Source organism: Rhineura floridana, chromosome 16 (genome assembly GCF_030035675.1).
Source record: "Rhineura floridana isolate rRhiFlo1 chromosome 16, rRhiFlo1.hap2, whole genome shotgun sequence".
Lineage (NCBI taxonomy): Eukaryota > Metazoa > Chordata > Lepidosauria > Squamata > Rhineuridae > Rhineura > Rhineura floridana.
The window spans coordinates 25,218,480-25,235,034 of NC_084495.1; the positions used below are offsets into that span (position 1 = coordinate 25,218,480).

The 16,555-nt window shown below is 41.7% G+C and overlaps 1 protein-coding gene across 1 annotated transcript in view; it reads right to left on the bottom strand.

Annotated features, from left to right (window-relative positions):
* The window catches only part of LOC133371308 (protocadherin-11 X-linked-like), a 124,210-nt gene that overhangs the window by 11,074 nt on the left and 96,581 nt on the right, over positions 1–16,555 (bottom strand). Inside the window, exon 3 of the mRNA XM_061598574.1 lies at positions 6,092–6,139. Coding sequence (XP_061454558.1) covers positions 6,092–6,139 — 48 coding nt within the window. The remainder of the gene's footprint in view (positions 1–6,091; positions 6,140–16,555) is intronic.

Consider the following 16,555-nt stretch of genomic DNA (forward strand, 5'->3'; position numbering starts at 1 on the left):
GTAACAGCAAACACATCCCCGAAGGAGGCAGTGATTAGCATTCATCAATAGCAATCTCTCTGAGTGATGGAAAATGGTGCTGACACCTCCAAAGGGAACGGCACCGGCTCTACTTCACCAGAAGCAAGGAATGGAGTGGTAATGCAGAAGCACTGAGGATGGAAGCAAAAATACGCACCAGAAAACAAGTGATGCCCAATTTTCCATTTGCTTTTCAAAGTGATCAGTGCTTGTTGGGATGGATGCCTTCAATCCAGAGCAAAGAGTTCTGGGGCATAAATAACACAGGAAGCTGCCTTATACTGAGTCAGATCACTGGCCCATCTAGCTCAGTATTGCAGGTACTGACTAGCAGCAGCTCTTCTGGGTTGCAGGCAAGAGGCTTTTCCTAGTCTTACCTGATGATGTCAGGGATGGTACCTGGAACCTTTTGCGTGCAAAACAGATGCTCTACCACTGAGTTATAGCCCTTCCTTAGAGTTTTTACCCTCTATAGCTGTGATGAGCTGGCCAGTCTCACAGGGGATTTTCACACAAGTAAAGCTTAAAATAGTTTGTAAGGTAAATGTAAAAGTAAATGCTTCTTTCAGTGATGTGCTGATGCCACTGGCAAAAGAGAGTCTCAATGTCAACTTACATTTCATGATGGAAGACAACCACATCCTTGGTCCTCGAAGACCTTAACTGTAGCTGATGCTCACTGGTGGGACAAGACCACTCTGCACGCACTCAGTGGTGCCTACTTTATCATCATTTGGTTTTTGCAAGGAATAATTACTGGCTTTCAGAAAACAGGTTCCAGATCTAAGAAATGGAAAGCTCTGGGCTTTTAATCCAGATCTTGAGGCATGCTGATTTGGCACAGACTTTGTGGGTACCACAGTGGTTCCTATCAGCTGTTTTGCACTCCACAGCATGTGAACTCTGCACACTGGAACATTGGGAGCAATGCCCTAAATATCAGTATCATATAATACATTAATGCTTCCAGATCAAGGCCCCTAATCTAGACAACCCATAGAAAGTTGGATCTGAGGGCTTTGCAAGTAACCCAGAGGGGTGTTCTTTCCTTAGAAAAGGGAAGGCATGCCAAACAAGAATTATTTTATGCAGCCTCTGACCTTCTTAGGTGCTCCATGCAAAATGGGCATGGTAAACCTTTCCTCATCCCTGGAACCCCAGCAACCTTCCCATGAACTGGGGTCAGCCCTAGTTCTGAGACAAACAAAAATGGTGGAGGCCTTAAACCTGACAACTATTCCAGTGGTGAACCTCTATTCTTTGCCATGCAACAATGAACTCTCCCGCCCCAATTGGTTGCAGAGAAGATCAATCAATCCACCGGGTAAGCTTCCACATATAAGAACATGAGATCCTGCTAAATAAGGTCAGTAGCCCATCCAGTCAAGGATCTTGTTCTCATAGTGGCCAGCCAATACACTAGGAAGCCTGCAAGCACAACAGCATTCTCCCTTCTTGCAGTTTCCAGTAACTCGTATTCAGAGGCATATTGCCTCCATGGAGGGAGAACATAGTCATCAGGGTTAGTAGCCATAGACAGCCTTATCCTCAGGGCATTTGTTTAATCCTCTTTTAAAGTCATCCAAGTGAGCAGCTCCCTATATTTGTTGTTGTTTTGTGCCTTCAAGTCGATTACGACTTATGGCGACCATATGAATCAATGACCTCCAAGAGCATCTGTCATGAACCACCCTGTTCAGATCTTGTAAGTTCAGGTCTGTGGCTTCCTTTATGGAATCAATCCATCTCGTTTGGCCTTCCCCTTTTTCTACTCCCCTCTGTTTTTCCCAGCATTATCGTCTTTTCTAGTGAATCATGTCTTCTCATTATGTGTCCAATGGAGTAGGTTTTAATGTAACTGAAGGGTTCATCATATGGATTTAAACTCTTAGTCTTCATCCCTAAGAGAAGCTAAACATAAATATGAGGGGGGGAAATCATGTGGCACTTCAAAGACTAACAAATTTTATTGTAGCATATACATTTCTGTGGGCTGTTGTACACTTCGTCAGCTACATGGAGTGATATACTGAACTGCAGGTACAGGTCAACTACTTTCATGCTTATATAAATGGCTGCTGTTAATAAGATAATAATCTTCCTTTGTCGTTTTCCTTCTGACCTCACTGTTTACAATCCCCCCATCAATCATGGAGCTCATTGACAGAATATCTGCTTTCCATGCCAAAAGGTCCAAGTTAAATTCAGGCATCTCCATGTATGGCTAGGAGAGGCACCTGTTTGAAACCCTGAAGAGCCGCTGTCAGTCTGTACAGACAGCATTGAGTTAGACAGACCAATAGTCTGATCCAGTATAACATAGCTTCCTAGCTATCTTTGGATGGTATTCAATCCTAGTCCTACTCAGAGTAGATCCACTTAAGTTAATGGGCATGACTAAATTATGTTCCTTAACTTCAATGGGTCTACCATGAGTAGAACTTAGTTGAATACAACCCAAGGTACCTGCTACTCAGGATAGCATTTCATACATCTCATGAAGTAGACTGTGTAGCTCACAAAGGTTTATGCCATAATAACTGGGTTAGTTTTTTCGGTCACACAAGATTCTTTGCTGTTTTTGATGCAAGAGACTAACACAGCCATCTCTCTGGAAATGTAACCCTAACCATGTACAACTACATTTGATCACATCCACCTGTGCTTTCTGTCCCTTTGTCATCTGCCTTGCGACTAAAATTTAGATTGTTAACTCTACAGGGCAGGAACTTTTTACTTTACGTATCATGTACACAATAGAGATGCTAAATTTCACCAAATACTTATCCAAGCTCCTGTTTGTGTTTACTTGTGTGAACTTTCTTACGAACTTAAAAGCCTGCTGGATCAGATCAATGGCCCATCTAGACCAGCATCCTGATCTTACAGTGGCCAACTGGATGCCTATTCTAAGCCTGGAGGCAGGACCTAAGCACAAGAGTGGTCTCCCTTCTTGTGGTTTCCACCAACTGGTATTTGGAAGCAAGCTGCCTCCTACTGTGGAGGCATAGAATTGCCATCATGGCTAGTAGCAATGATAGCCTTATCCTCCATGTATTTAATCCTGTTTTAAAGCCATCCAAGGCTGTGGCCATCACAGCCTCTTGTGGGAGGGTACCATGTACTTTGATGGCACTGTATGTACAATATTGATGTGACACTTAGCCAAATGCTTAACCAAGCCTCAGTGTTGCGCGTATTGTTTACTGAGCAGTTCTTGCACTGAATTTAAAACAGCTTCTTTTTAGCTCCTTTACCCTGAAGTAATCACAGTCATTTCAAAAGAAAACAGTAAATGGCTGGAGGGCTGCAACCATACATTTTCCCCCTCTCCCTTTCTTTGGTTGCAAAATTGCTGAAATTATATATGCTGTGTTTCTCCCCACACTTTTTTTTGCAGTGATTGGCAGAAAAAATATGTAACAGAAGTGGTGAGGGGAAGACCATCCCTTCACTTCTTTATTTGCACACAAGTTGACCGATGTGCATTGGTTATTCTGTCATTAGCTCCTGCAACAACACACCGATTTTTAATTCATGCAAAGGCATGTTCTGCTAAGCTTTTCTTCAGCAACCACATATGACAAGAGGGACATCACCCACCCCATAATTATACATACAGTCTGATTTCAGAGAATGCATAACTTCTGTTTACTGTCTCTAGCAATATAGGTCAGAAAGTACGTTGGAATGGGGGAGATGGATTAAAAAAAAACCACTCTAATAACTTTCTTTCATGAAGAAGAAGCAGGAGGAGGAGAGTATATTACGTAGAAGGTATGAAATGATGCAACAAGCATTGTTCAAAATAGCTCACCTGATACAGGTGTGTAATTGGGAGCATCATCACACAGGTTCAAATGATAAGTTCCTTTCGGGAAGGTTCATAGCTGAGTGGCAAAGCACGTGCTTTGGATACAGAATGTCCCAAGTTCAATCCCTGACATCTACAGAAATGGCTGGGAGAGAAACCTGCCTGAAGCCCTGGTCAGTGCAGACAATACTGAGTTAGATGAAACGGTGGTCTGACTCAGCATAAGGCAGCTTCCTAATAAAGCCATCAAAACAGTGATGGATTCAGCCATTAACATTTTAGGTTCCAATCCCAAACTCCATACCTAGGATTAAGTCTCAGTGAATTCCACAGGACTTATTTCTGAGTAGAGTTTGTGTTGATTGCCAGAAAAGGTAAAAGCCTGCATGAACAAAAGAAGCACCTGCTAGATCAGGCCAATGGCCCTTCTGGTCCAGCATCCTTTTCTTACAGTGGCCAAACAGATGCTCATGGGAATCGCATGAGCAGGACCTGAGCTCAAGAGCATTCTCCTCTCCTGCAGTTTCCAGCAACTGGCATTTAGAAGCATACTGCCTCTGACTATGGAGGCAGTGCATAGCCACTAGTAGCCATTGATAATCTTATCTTCCAAGTATTTGTCTGATTCTCTTTTAAAACCATCCAAGCTTGCATGTGTGTGCATCTGCGTGTACATCCAATGAGTGCAGCTACACTAAAATGAGTAGGTTCACTTCATTTTTATTTATTTCTTTTGGGTTAATTTGTATTTTGCTCTGACTTGGAATTAAATGTAGATTATGTTACTGCCATATTGAACATTATATGTTTACTGACTTGTTGATTTTCTTTTAACTTAATGTATTGATATGTTTTCTAACAAATCCCCCCTTCAAATATGATGCATTTTGATAATGTAAATATGATGCATTTTGAGAATGTATATTGTAAGCTGCTTTGGGTACAAATTCACCTTGGATAAGTGGTAGATAAATAAACTGAATTTAGTATTAAACTGAGTGGCAGAAGACAGAATGGAGGGCAACTGGACTGCCTAATAAAGGGAGCTCCAGAGTTTAGATGTGGCCCTCTCTGGTGCATCTCAGCCAACCGTGCCTCAGCCACGCCACAGGGAATGTTAGGGATGGAGGAGAAATGTGTTCAATCCACTCTTTGCAGCAGACCAACCGAATCTGATGCTCCCAAACTTGCTTGTGGATTAAAATGCAACTCCCTGTTAGATTACATGCTTGTCCAGATTTTGTGATGCCATATTTGGTGTGTAAAAACTGCTCACAAAAAATGTGCATTTTGTGGAGGGATGCATTGAAAAAATGCATATGTAAAAAGTGTGTAGTTCTAGATCAAAACGTGTTTACAAATGCATATAATTTTAACACAGACCTTTCATGCAGTCTGATAAAAATGTACGTAGCATGGAATGGGATGGACCTATGACTGAGCCCCAGCAAGACTGAAACAGGATAGAATAAGGTTCCTCAGTCCATCCCTAATTACTGCTACATCAAGTGATGAACCATCATACATCACAACTACAGCTTCCTTATCATCAATAACATTCACCTTAACATACAATACTTTCCAGTAGAGACATAATACCTGTTCAAGCTGCAAGCCATGCAATGGTAAGTAATATCTAGTGATGAACATGCACGTGTCAGTCAGCTGCTGCATACCGGATACTCTTTAATGTTGAACTAGGACCCCCATCTGCACTATACATTTAAAGCACCATGACACCACTTTAAACAGTTATGCTTCCCCAAATGCATCCTGGGAACTGTAGTTTGTTATGGGTGTGAAAGTTGTTAGGAAGCTCCTATTCCCCTTACAGAGCCACAATTCCTGGAGAATTCATAATCAATCCCTTTTCCCAGGGAACTCTGACACTTGTAGCTCTGTGAGGACAATAGATGTTTCCCAACAACTCACAGCCCCCTTAACAGACTACAGTTCCCAGAATTCTTTGAGGGAAGCCATACCTGTTTAAAGTGATATCATGGCACTTTAAATATATATTATGGATGTAGTCCTAGTCTTGAAACAGGATATTAAATATTCACTTATTGATATCTTGTTTAAAACAAACATTTTGGCCTGTTTTACACCAAGTATTCAGCATTCACCATTCCAGATACTAAAAGGGTCAGCCCCTTCAGTACACTTACACAGACACAATGTCTTACATTAATAACAAAAGGAACTTAAGCAAAAGCAAAGGAGAAAAAACCTTCTGTGGCTTTTATACACATTTACCTGTTCATTTGTAATGGATCCAAAGGTCCTTTTCGGAGCTGTTTTGGGCTGCCATGCAAACACAAAAATGAGAAAGTTTCTTTAAATCCTTTATAATGCATTAGCTTTTTTTTTTTTAAGATTCTCAGACAAACATTTAACCTTGCGTGTCAAACCCACTCTTCCATCACTCCTATATAGCTATGTTGATGCATAAGACTAGGGTTGCAGAATGTAGTACTTCAGTTTAATGAGCATTTGCACCTGTGGTGGTAGAGTTTCACTCAACATCTTGAAGTACAAAATAAACTCCAACAGAAATATCAAGTGCCTGTTGTCATGTACAATGGGACCATGGTTTTAGAGTCTGGAGCATAAGACTGCATATATACCTTCTCTTCCCTCTTCTTCGCATGTAAATCCCTCACATGGAGCTGGGCTGAAACTTCTTTCTTTCTTTCTTTCTTTCTTTCTTTCTTTCTTTCTTTCTTTCTTTCTTTCTTTCTTTCTTTCTTTCTTTCTTTCTTTCTTTGATAATTCCTCTCTCACACTGACATCCCCAAAAGAGATGGCTATTCAGATGAATATTTGCCCAATAGTATTTACAACTGGTTGTTGTGGCTACCATTTTCCCCACCCCAACGGAATACACTCACTATGAGCCAGAACTGCACTACATCCAGAGCACTGTGGGCTATTCAAAATGTCAACTGGGTTGCTGCCAACATGGGTATGTTGTAACCACCATTGGTATTTGTAACAACAGGGTTTTTTGTTGTTCTGAGAGGCTGTTGCTTGACAGAGCTGGTGTCAGAGGATGGCAATGCTGGGCACTAGCCAAAGGTCAAACCCATTGGGCTTCCCACTGCAATCCTTGGAGCTCCCTGGTCCTCACATGTCTCCTTACTGCTGTTGCTATCTTCTCACCTGCCCTCTTTGACCAAGAGAGGTGGATAAGGAGTGAGGAAAAGAAGAAGGAAAGAATTTTGTTGGTACGGCTAATGGTGACTGCCACCACAACTAAGAAACTGTTGGAGAGGTTTACTCCCATGGTAAATATCCGGTGAAACATTTTTCCAAATTTAGCCTCTAATGAAGACGGTTGAGAATTTTGGGAAGCATTTTTCCCCCACCCATTAATTCATTCAAAAAATTATGCCCCACTCTTCCTCCACAAAGCAGCTTGCAACCTCCAAAGAAAAGCAACTCCAGCTGACAATTTTATATACACACACTAGGGTTGCCAGGTTCAGGGCCTGAGACTGATCCTGTATCTTTAGGAGAAAAGAAAGTCAGCCAAGTGCAGGTGTTCTTGCAACACTGTAATGGGAAAAAACCACAAAGTGGAATTCCCCCTTCCCCCTGCACAACTTTTAAAGATATAGAAGACCTCTTGGAGGCCGGGCCTGGCAACTTTTTTCTGTCAGAGTTCTCATAAACTGTTGAAATTAATTAAAAATCAGCCATGTTCACAGAGTACCTGTAATCCTATTACTGACCTTGCCCCATACTCTGACCTTCATCTTCTGCATTTTAAAAGTTAAAAAAAATCTGGCTGATTTTTAATTAATTTAAGAAATTTAACATTGAACTCAATGATAAGGCCAGGCATACTCAGTAAGAACCAACTGTCAGTGTTCTAAAAGCCAGACTCACAGCTTCTGGGCTTGCCTAATCAGGGGGCTACCCCCACACCAGACCTTTATTTCACTTGAGACAGTCATGGCTTCCCCCCAAAAATCCTGGGAAGTAAAGTTTGTGAAGGGTGCTGAAAGGAGACTCCTATTCCCCTGACAGTGGCCAGAGTGCTTTAACAGTCAGCCGCTATCACTGAAGCTCTGTGAAGGGAACAGGGCATCTCCTAGCAACTCTCAGCACCCTTCATTAACTACTCTTCTCAGGATTCTTTGGGAGAAGCCATGACTGTCTAAAGTGAAATAAAGTCTGGTGTGGATGTGGCCAGGGACAGCTTTGGTTTAAATTTGGGTGGGAGGCTACATGTGAATGCTGTAGAATAAAAAGAAAACCCCAAAAAAGAATAATACTGTTCACAATGTTTTCCTTTTGGAAAGGAAATGGGCTTCCCCTTTGCCCAGTGCTCACACATCCAAACTCTTTCCCTCCCCTCAATCCCTCTTCCTCCCCTTCCTGCCCCTCTCCCAGGTCAGTTTCACCTACCCTAAGCATGATTGCATATGAGTAAATACCACTGGATGCAAAAAACATCCAAATGATCAAACCAGCCCTCCCCTCCTCCCCCTCCCTCTGCCTCCTATAATCTCCCTGTTGCTGCTTTCCCTTCCTTCACCCCTCCTTCCCCTCCACCATCCCCTTCCAATCCCCTCCTTCCCCTCCCCCTCTTCCTTCCTCCCCATGGTCAGTTTTACCTATCCTACCCATGACTGCATGAGAGTAAATCCCACCGAACTCAATAAGCACCCAAATGATCAGACCTCCCTTCCCGCTCCTTTCCCTCTCCTCTCCCTTCCTCCTCCCCTCTTCCTCTCCTCCCCTCTTCCTTCTTCCTCCTCCCCTGCCCACTCCAGGCCTCTCTCCCCCTGGTCAGTTTTATCTATCCTAAGCATGATTGTACAGGAGTAAATCCCACTGAACTCAATAAACATCAAATGATCAAACCTGCCCTCCCCCTCCTCCCCTCCCCCTCCTCCCTTCCCCATCCCATGTGGTCAGTTTCACCTATCCTAAGCATGATTGCAGGGGAGTAAATCCCACTGAACTCAGTAAGCATGCAAGTGATCTATCCATTCTCAGAAAACTTTCCCATAATATATGCATTTTTGTAAACATTGTTTGGCTGGAGATCTGCATAAAAAGATGTGGATATGTACAAATTCCAAAGGATGATTGTGTTTCGATTCTCATATTGTTTTGGAAAGTGCAAATCTGATAGATTCTGCTTTAAATGCAAACTGAATTGAATTTCTCCTCCATTCTTACAACTGACTCCCCCATGCACAGCTTATCAATGTTCTCAAATTGAGTTTAAAAACATACCTACTACTCATTTCAATGTAAAATGGCCATACATAAACAGGGTGGAAGGAGAAGTGCAATGTTGACTCATGAGAAGCACAATTAAAATGGCTGGTTACATCTAGGACCATTTGGGAATTTAAGCTGCCAGCCATTACATCAATAGATGGTAATGGGTCTATCAGATTTGACAGACCACTGGAATTACTGATGCAAGCCCAGCTCTCAATATATACAATTGCTTATTCAATCATCAACAGGAAAAATCATATAAATATCAAACGGTGGTATGTCATGTGTAATAGTGCTTTGGTTATAAAGGGACAAATATACTTTTTTATGTTTCACCCCCCCCAAAAAAAAAACCACACACATTGTTATATGCCAAGGTCTATATCCTGCAATGAATCCCTCAAGTATAGAATCCTCAGATCATTGTGGGATTGAGTTTTAATGGCTTGGTAATATATATTTTGACACTCAATAATCCTCTCAGTAAATGGGCAATGTAAAAGTTAAGAGGGCTCTTTTTTTTAGTCTGATGGCCATTTTGTCATTTTTTTTAACTAGCCAGTAGACTGCATAAAACACATATGAAAACACACAGTAGCCAAAATCTGGCATTGGAGCTTGGTGGCCTTTGGCCAATTGATTATAATCTGTTTAAGCACATTATACTCTCTGCTGGATCAAGACCAATTTCTTTATCTAATGACGCCAGTAAGAGTTCAAACTACTGCATACATCCTTGCATAAGCCCCATTTATTTATTTATTTATTTATTTATTTATTTATTTATTTATTTATTATTTTATTTAGATTCCGCCCTTCCTCCCAGCAGGAGCCCAGGGCGGCAAACAAAAGCGCTAAAAACACATCAAAACATCATAAAAACAGACCTTAAAATACATTAAAACAACTTTTAAAATATTTCTTTAAAAAGTTTTAAAAACATATTTAAAAAGACTTTAAAAACAAATTATTTTTAAAAAAAACATATTAAAAGCAATTTCACAGACACAGACTGGGATAGGTCTCAACTTAAAAGGCTTGTTGAAGGAGGAAGATGGTGCCCGCCTAATATTTAAGGGGAGGGAATTCCACAGGGTAGGTGCTGCCACACTAAAGGTCCGTTTCCAATGTTGTGCAGAATGAACCTCCTGATAAGATGGTATCTGCAGGAGGCCCTCATCTGCAGAGCGCAGTGATCTACTGGGTATATAAGGTGTAAGATGGTCTTTCAGGTATCCTGGTAATAAGCTGTATAGGGCTTTGTACACCAAAACTAGAACCTTGAACTTGGCCCAGTAGCAAATGGGCAGCCAGTGCAATTCTTTCAGCAATGGGGTGACATGTTGGCGATACCCTGCCCCAGTGAGCAGTCTCGCTGCCGCATTTTGCACCAGCTGCAGCTTCTGCACCAACTTCAATGGCAGCCCCACATAGAGCGCATTACTGTAATCCAGCCTGGAGGTTACCAGTGTGTGGACGACAGTGGTCAGGCGATCCCGGTCCAGAAACGGCTGAAGCCGGTAAAAGGCACTTCTAGCCACGGAGGTCACCTGGGCCTCTAGCGACAAAGATGGATCCAGGAGCACCCCCAGACTACGGATTAATCTTTGTGGGATTTTCCTTCCACACAAGCATGCATAGGATCAGGTTGATGAATCCATATGGATCAAGCCAGTTCTCTACCTGGGAACATATGGGCTCTGGCACATGTACACTGAAGTTACACACTTGAGGTTAATGTTGGTGCATGCACATTTAGTGATATATGGTAGTTGTGGCAACGGAATATTCTCATGTTGTATTATGTAATTTTATAGGGCAGGTAGCAGCTAGTAGAATTCCAATTCTCCCCCCCAAACAACAACAACAACAACACTTGCAGCAGCAGAATGACTCAAAGCATATTTTGGCCATCCTTACTCATTTCATCTTGCAAGTTTCCCATGATGCTTACCTTGTTGGCTTAAATATTAACTGGGTTTATATACATTTTGACAGATGAAGTGGCAGGAAAGATCTGGTCTTGAATACAAAGGTGTTCTTGGACAAGAAGAGGATAGAGGTAGGACCATCTCTATCATTAGGTAGAGTGGGTAGATGCTGGAGAGCAGGAAGCAGCAGCAATGTGTTGGAGGACACAGCTATATGTGCTACATAGCCTGGCCTGCATCCCCCTAAGCTAGCTCACTGCTCTCTGGTGTGATGGAGGATGCTGAGATTGTTGAATAAAGATGACACTACCAGTGTGGTCACCTTTGAGAAACATAGGAATCTGTCTCATAGCAAGTCAGATAATTGGTCTACCTAGCTCAGTTTTGTGTACATTGACCGTAGTCACTCTCCAGGAATATTTCTGCAACCTACATGGAGATGTTTTGGAACCAGTAGAGGTTGGTGCATTAGAGTCAGTGAGGCACTGTCCCACCAATCTTTGGCTAGCCCCCACCTACCTGCTTTCTTAGTTACAACCAGTCCAAGGGGGTAGTACTGCCGTTTCCTTAGTTTCAGTGTTGCCCTTTATAGTACACAGCTGAAAGGAGGATTGGGGCAAACCTAGAATTAGCTGTCTCTGCCTATCATTGGCTTGGAACTGCCTGCCATTGGCTCTGGTTCCACCTCTGCTGGGCTCCCTGCCTTCTGCCCTACCACTCCCAAAGGTCCACCACTGCTTGGGCCTTTCTGGGTGCCTCTGAGCTATGGTCCTTCCATACACTTCTGCACAGAATGGTGAAGGTGGCACCACGTCATCCTTCACCTTAGACGACAAAATGTCTTGGGCTGGCCCTGCAAGGCAGGAGTTCCTGGGTTTCACAGATCACCACATTTCATACAGTTTTGCAGAGTCCCCCAACTCTCAAGGAAAAAAAGTCACAGGGAGAAAAGGGAAATTGGAAAAGCCCTCTTCCATAAGGAGAAATCCACTCACAAAGTAGTTAGAATCCAACCTCTGCATTATTATTTTTGGGAGGAAATATCCAGGCAGTTCCCACCCACATATGCTACTGATTGTATCTAATGCTAATCCTAGTCCCAGTAGACCCATTGAAATAATATACATGACTAACCTGGGCTCATTAATTTCAGTGGGTCTACTCTGAGTAAGACTAGCATTGGCCACAACCATATGTATTTCAATGGAACACAACACTGCCAGAAGGGCAAAATCTAAGATCAAAATAGCAAGCACAGTTAAAATTCCCAACATAATTTACAGAATAGTGAAACCTGCAACAATTGTTTCCCTCCTATTTTGTTAACAGAAAGGCACCCTTTATTTTCTTTCCCTCCAACCCCTTTTCAGAATTAACAGAATGAATGCAAATTGTGTGATTTGTATAGAGCTAGCAAACTACTGCCTGGAATAGATAAATGTGAGCACATTCAGATCGACAGTACCGTGAATGTTGCAGCGGTCATAAAGGATGCAAGTCCACGGTCTGCTGTCATTTACCCAGTGTGTAATTCAGATTTTCATGCATTCTGAAAGATGAGGCCACATTACACCACCTTCTCCACTTAAAGCAGCACAGATTGCTGCTCTCTGCACTGTATCGAGGCAAGCATCTTAGTAAATGTACAGGGCTGGGGGTTTAGTGTTAATATATAGTACGCACGTTCCAAATGTTCAAAATGCTGCAAGTGCCAGTAACATAACTGGTATTTGATTTATGTTAAGGTTTGGGCATGACTTTTGTTTCCTATACAAACTTAAATCCATTAGATTATGGTGACATTAGCTCAGCAACTCTTACAAATCAGCATATTTCTGGTCTGTGACACTTTTGAATGTGTTCACATATAAAAATGATTAAGGGGTTGATGCGAGGAAAGGTTACAACATCTGGGGCTTTTTAGTTTAGAAAAAAAATGTGAATATGGAGGGAGGACGTGACAGAAGAGTATAAAATTATACCCAATATGGAGTATACAGAACCAGGTATTCCTAGCTGGTCTTCCATCCAATAGTAACCAGGCCCAACCCTGCTTACCTTCGAAAATCAGACAGGATCAGGTGCTTTCAGGGTGATGTGCTATAGATGAATATGGAGAAAGTGGAGAGGGAGAACATTTTCTCCCTTTTTCATAATACTAGAACCAATGAAGGTGAATGTTGCAATATTCAGGACAGACAAAAGGAAGTATTTCTTCATATACTATGTAGTTTAACCAGGGGTTCCTAAACTGTGTACCACAGGCTACATTCAGGTGATCCATGGCATGTCCGCATTAAATATACATATCATTTTTATTTGTATTTTTATTGCTTCTTTTATTTGTCCTATTGTATTACTATTTGCATTCTATGGAATGCACATTGTACTACAATAATAATTATAGAAGAAATAAAAGAAGAAGAAAACACAATTAAACATTGTACAGCATAATCTAGCACAGCACATTACAATTGCTACAACAGGCAGAAAGATCCTGAAGAGGTCCACCAGGATGATTAGCAATTTTCAAGCTATCTGTGAAATAAAACGGTTGGGAACCACTAAGTTATACTATGGAATTTGCTTCCACAAGATGTAGTGATGACCACTAACTTGGATTGATTTAAAAGAGCATTAGGCAAGTTCATGGAGGATAAGGCTATCATAGAATCATGGAACTGTAGAGTTGGAAGGAACCTATAAGGCCATCAAGTCCAACTCCCTGCTCAATGCAGGAATCCAATTTAAGGCATAACCCAACATGTGGCTGTCCAGCTGCTTCTTGAATGCCTCCAGTGTTGGAGAGCCCACCACCTCCCAAGGTAATTGGTTCCATTGTCATATAGCTCTAATAGTCAGAAAGTTTTTCCTGGTGTTCATTCAAAACCTGGCTTTCTGTGACTTGAGCCCATATTTCCACGTCCTGCACTCTGGGATGATTGAGAAGAGATCCTGGCCCTCAGGTACTTGAAGAGTGCAATCAGTGGCTACTAGCCGTGATGGGTATGCTCTCCCCACCATTGTTCAGAGGCACCATGCCTCTGAATATCAACTGCTGGGACTCACAAGTGGGGAGAACACAGTTGCACTCAGATTCTTCCTGTGGGCTTCCTCACAGGCATCTGGTTGACTATCGTGAGAACTGGATGCTGGACTAGATGGGCTTTTGGCCTAATCCAGCAGGGCTCTTCTAATGTTTTTAAACATCCCTAGGATCTCCAGTTAAATAATTTAGGTACAATATTATATGAATGACTTCTGTCTGGGGACTCGGGAGCCACTGAAGTCAGAGTAGACAAAACTGGCCTGATGGTTTGACCTCATATATTAGCAGGGGTAGAGGAGTTAATGTCTTTGGCCTATAAACCTGGCTAAATGTGCAGCCAGGGCTGGGTAACCCTACCCTTACTCTATAGGGAGGTTGATTTCTCACGTCTTAGTCTTCAGTTAAACAAACAAGCAGAGATGAATTAAGGAAAATGGGATTTAAGGATGTTATTCATTTAAGGATGAATGGAGATAGATGAATTAAAGAAGCAAATTCTTCTCCCCATCAGACACAATTAGATCTGCTGAGAGATATTTAAACAAAACACATAGAACAGGAGACTGACTCTATATGTGAAGGACAGATTAGGATATTGGTTATGACTGTGCTTTGCCCTAATATACTGATTTCTCTACAGCCTAAAGGAAGATTCCAGAAACGTCCCAGAAAAGAAAGGGAAGGGAAGCGTCATTCTTCAGTTTTTAGAATGCTGTTAGGATTGAAAGGGAGGGGGAGCCAGAGAATATTTACTGTGACATGCTATACAAATCCCACAGCAATGAGACTGAAGTAGTATTGGCACATTTACATTCACCTCAGATTGTTGGTTTATGCACACAGAGCCTCATGGTCTGGGAGCGCTAATGAAGCCCATACAAGTAAGAACACAGAAAAAAGGTGGCTTCGATACACAGAATGGGAGAGTAGGTAGTGACCATTCTGTAACATAGGCAATGACATGTTTTATTATAAACAGCGGTGAGAGGGGTTTTGAGGAGGTTGAGCTGTCAGTAAAAAGAAATTTCTGAGATCTGGATGGTTGCTGAAGACGAAACTTAGGATATGTCCCTTTGGGTGGGCTGCTGATTTTACCTCAGAAATAGGGATAAGTGAATGGGTTAATTTCATTTTTGCACTTTCCTCCCAATTTTAAGTTCAGTCGCCCACATTTCACAACAGTTCCATTTTTTAAAGTCCTCTTGAAAATTCATCAGCATTTTGGTGGGAATTTATCCTAACATATTTTGTCTAATTTTGTCAACACATCTCCATCTCCTGGATTCAAAGAGCCTCAAAAACGTTTAGAATTATGTGCAAGAAAACTCATATCTCTAAACCATACCACCATTTAGAAGGGGCATCTCCTTCCATTCAATCAAATGTTAGAAGGGGAAGCCAAGGAAGTAATTTTGCTGATCAAGTATTTTTAAAAAAGTTATCTGCTTAACAAGATGCATGGCTTCTGTAATTTAACAGGAAAGACATGCACAACGAATCAGATTCACCAAATGATATTAATTCAGGCAGATAAGAGTTTCAGACAAGCTCCCCTATCCCTGAGATGCTCAGCAATTAACTGGGCTACTTTCCCTAGTGGGGTTACACATGCATCAACAGTGAAGTGAAACATCCTATACCTGCAGGCATTGATTCTGTGAAGTCATCAATGAGAAGGATAGCATTTCCACAGCTTTCCAGAGATTGTTACAACCGGATAGCATTTCCACAGATTGTTTTGAATGTACAGGTCTGTTGCACTCCCATCAGCTGGCATGTGTTCTATTTAACATATATTGCAGAATGGCTATAGATCAGAGATGAGGAACCAGTGGCTGTCCAGGTGCTGTTGGACTTCAAGTCCCATTAGACCAAGCCAGTATAGCCAGTGGTCAGGGATTATGGGAGTTGTATTTCAGCAATATTGTGTTCCCAAACCCTGCTGTAGATCAAGCAGCTATGATAATTACCTTTAATGTATTACAAGGTAAAAAAGAGAGTTACACCTTCCAGCTGGATTTGGTAGATTTGGCGTAATTTGTGGGTGTTGATGTCAATATTTGGAAATAATTCTGTTAAGAGGTTTATCATGTGAACTAGCAAAGAAAATACACAATCTGCATAAAGTTAGTACTGGTGTTAAATGAGTTATATTGTGTTTTATAGTGTTATAGTTTTAATAATTTTATTTTTTAACCACCCTGAGGTTAGTTGTCACAAAGGATAGCATAGAAATTTATTGAATAAATAAAATTGAAGTCACTTTGAATCTCATACAGCAGTAATCAACATGGAACTCTCCAGATGTTGATGGACTAGAACTCCCTTTTGCTGTGGCTGGTATGTCAATGGGCAGGGATGATGGGTCTTGTAGTCTCAAAAAGTATATGGAGGGCACCACAATTGTAGTGAATATAAACGAGAAGAGGAGGTGGAGAGATCAGAAAAGACAGGAGTTTGCATCAAATTGTGACAGCAAGATCTGACCAACTGTTTGCT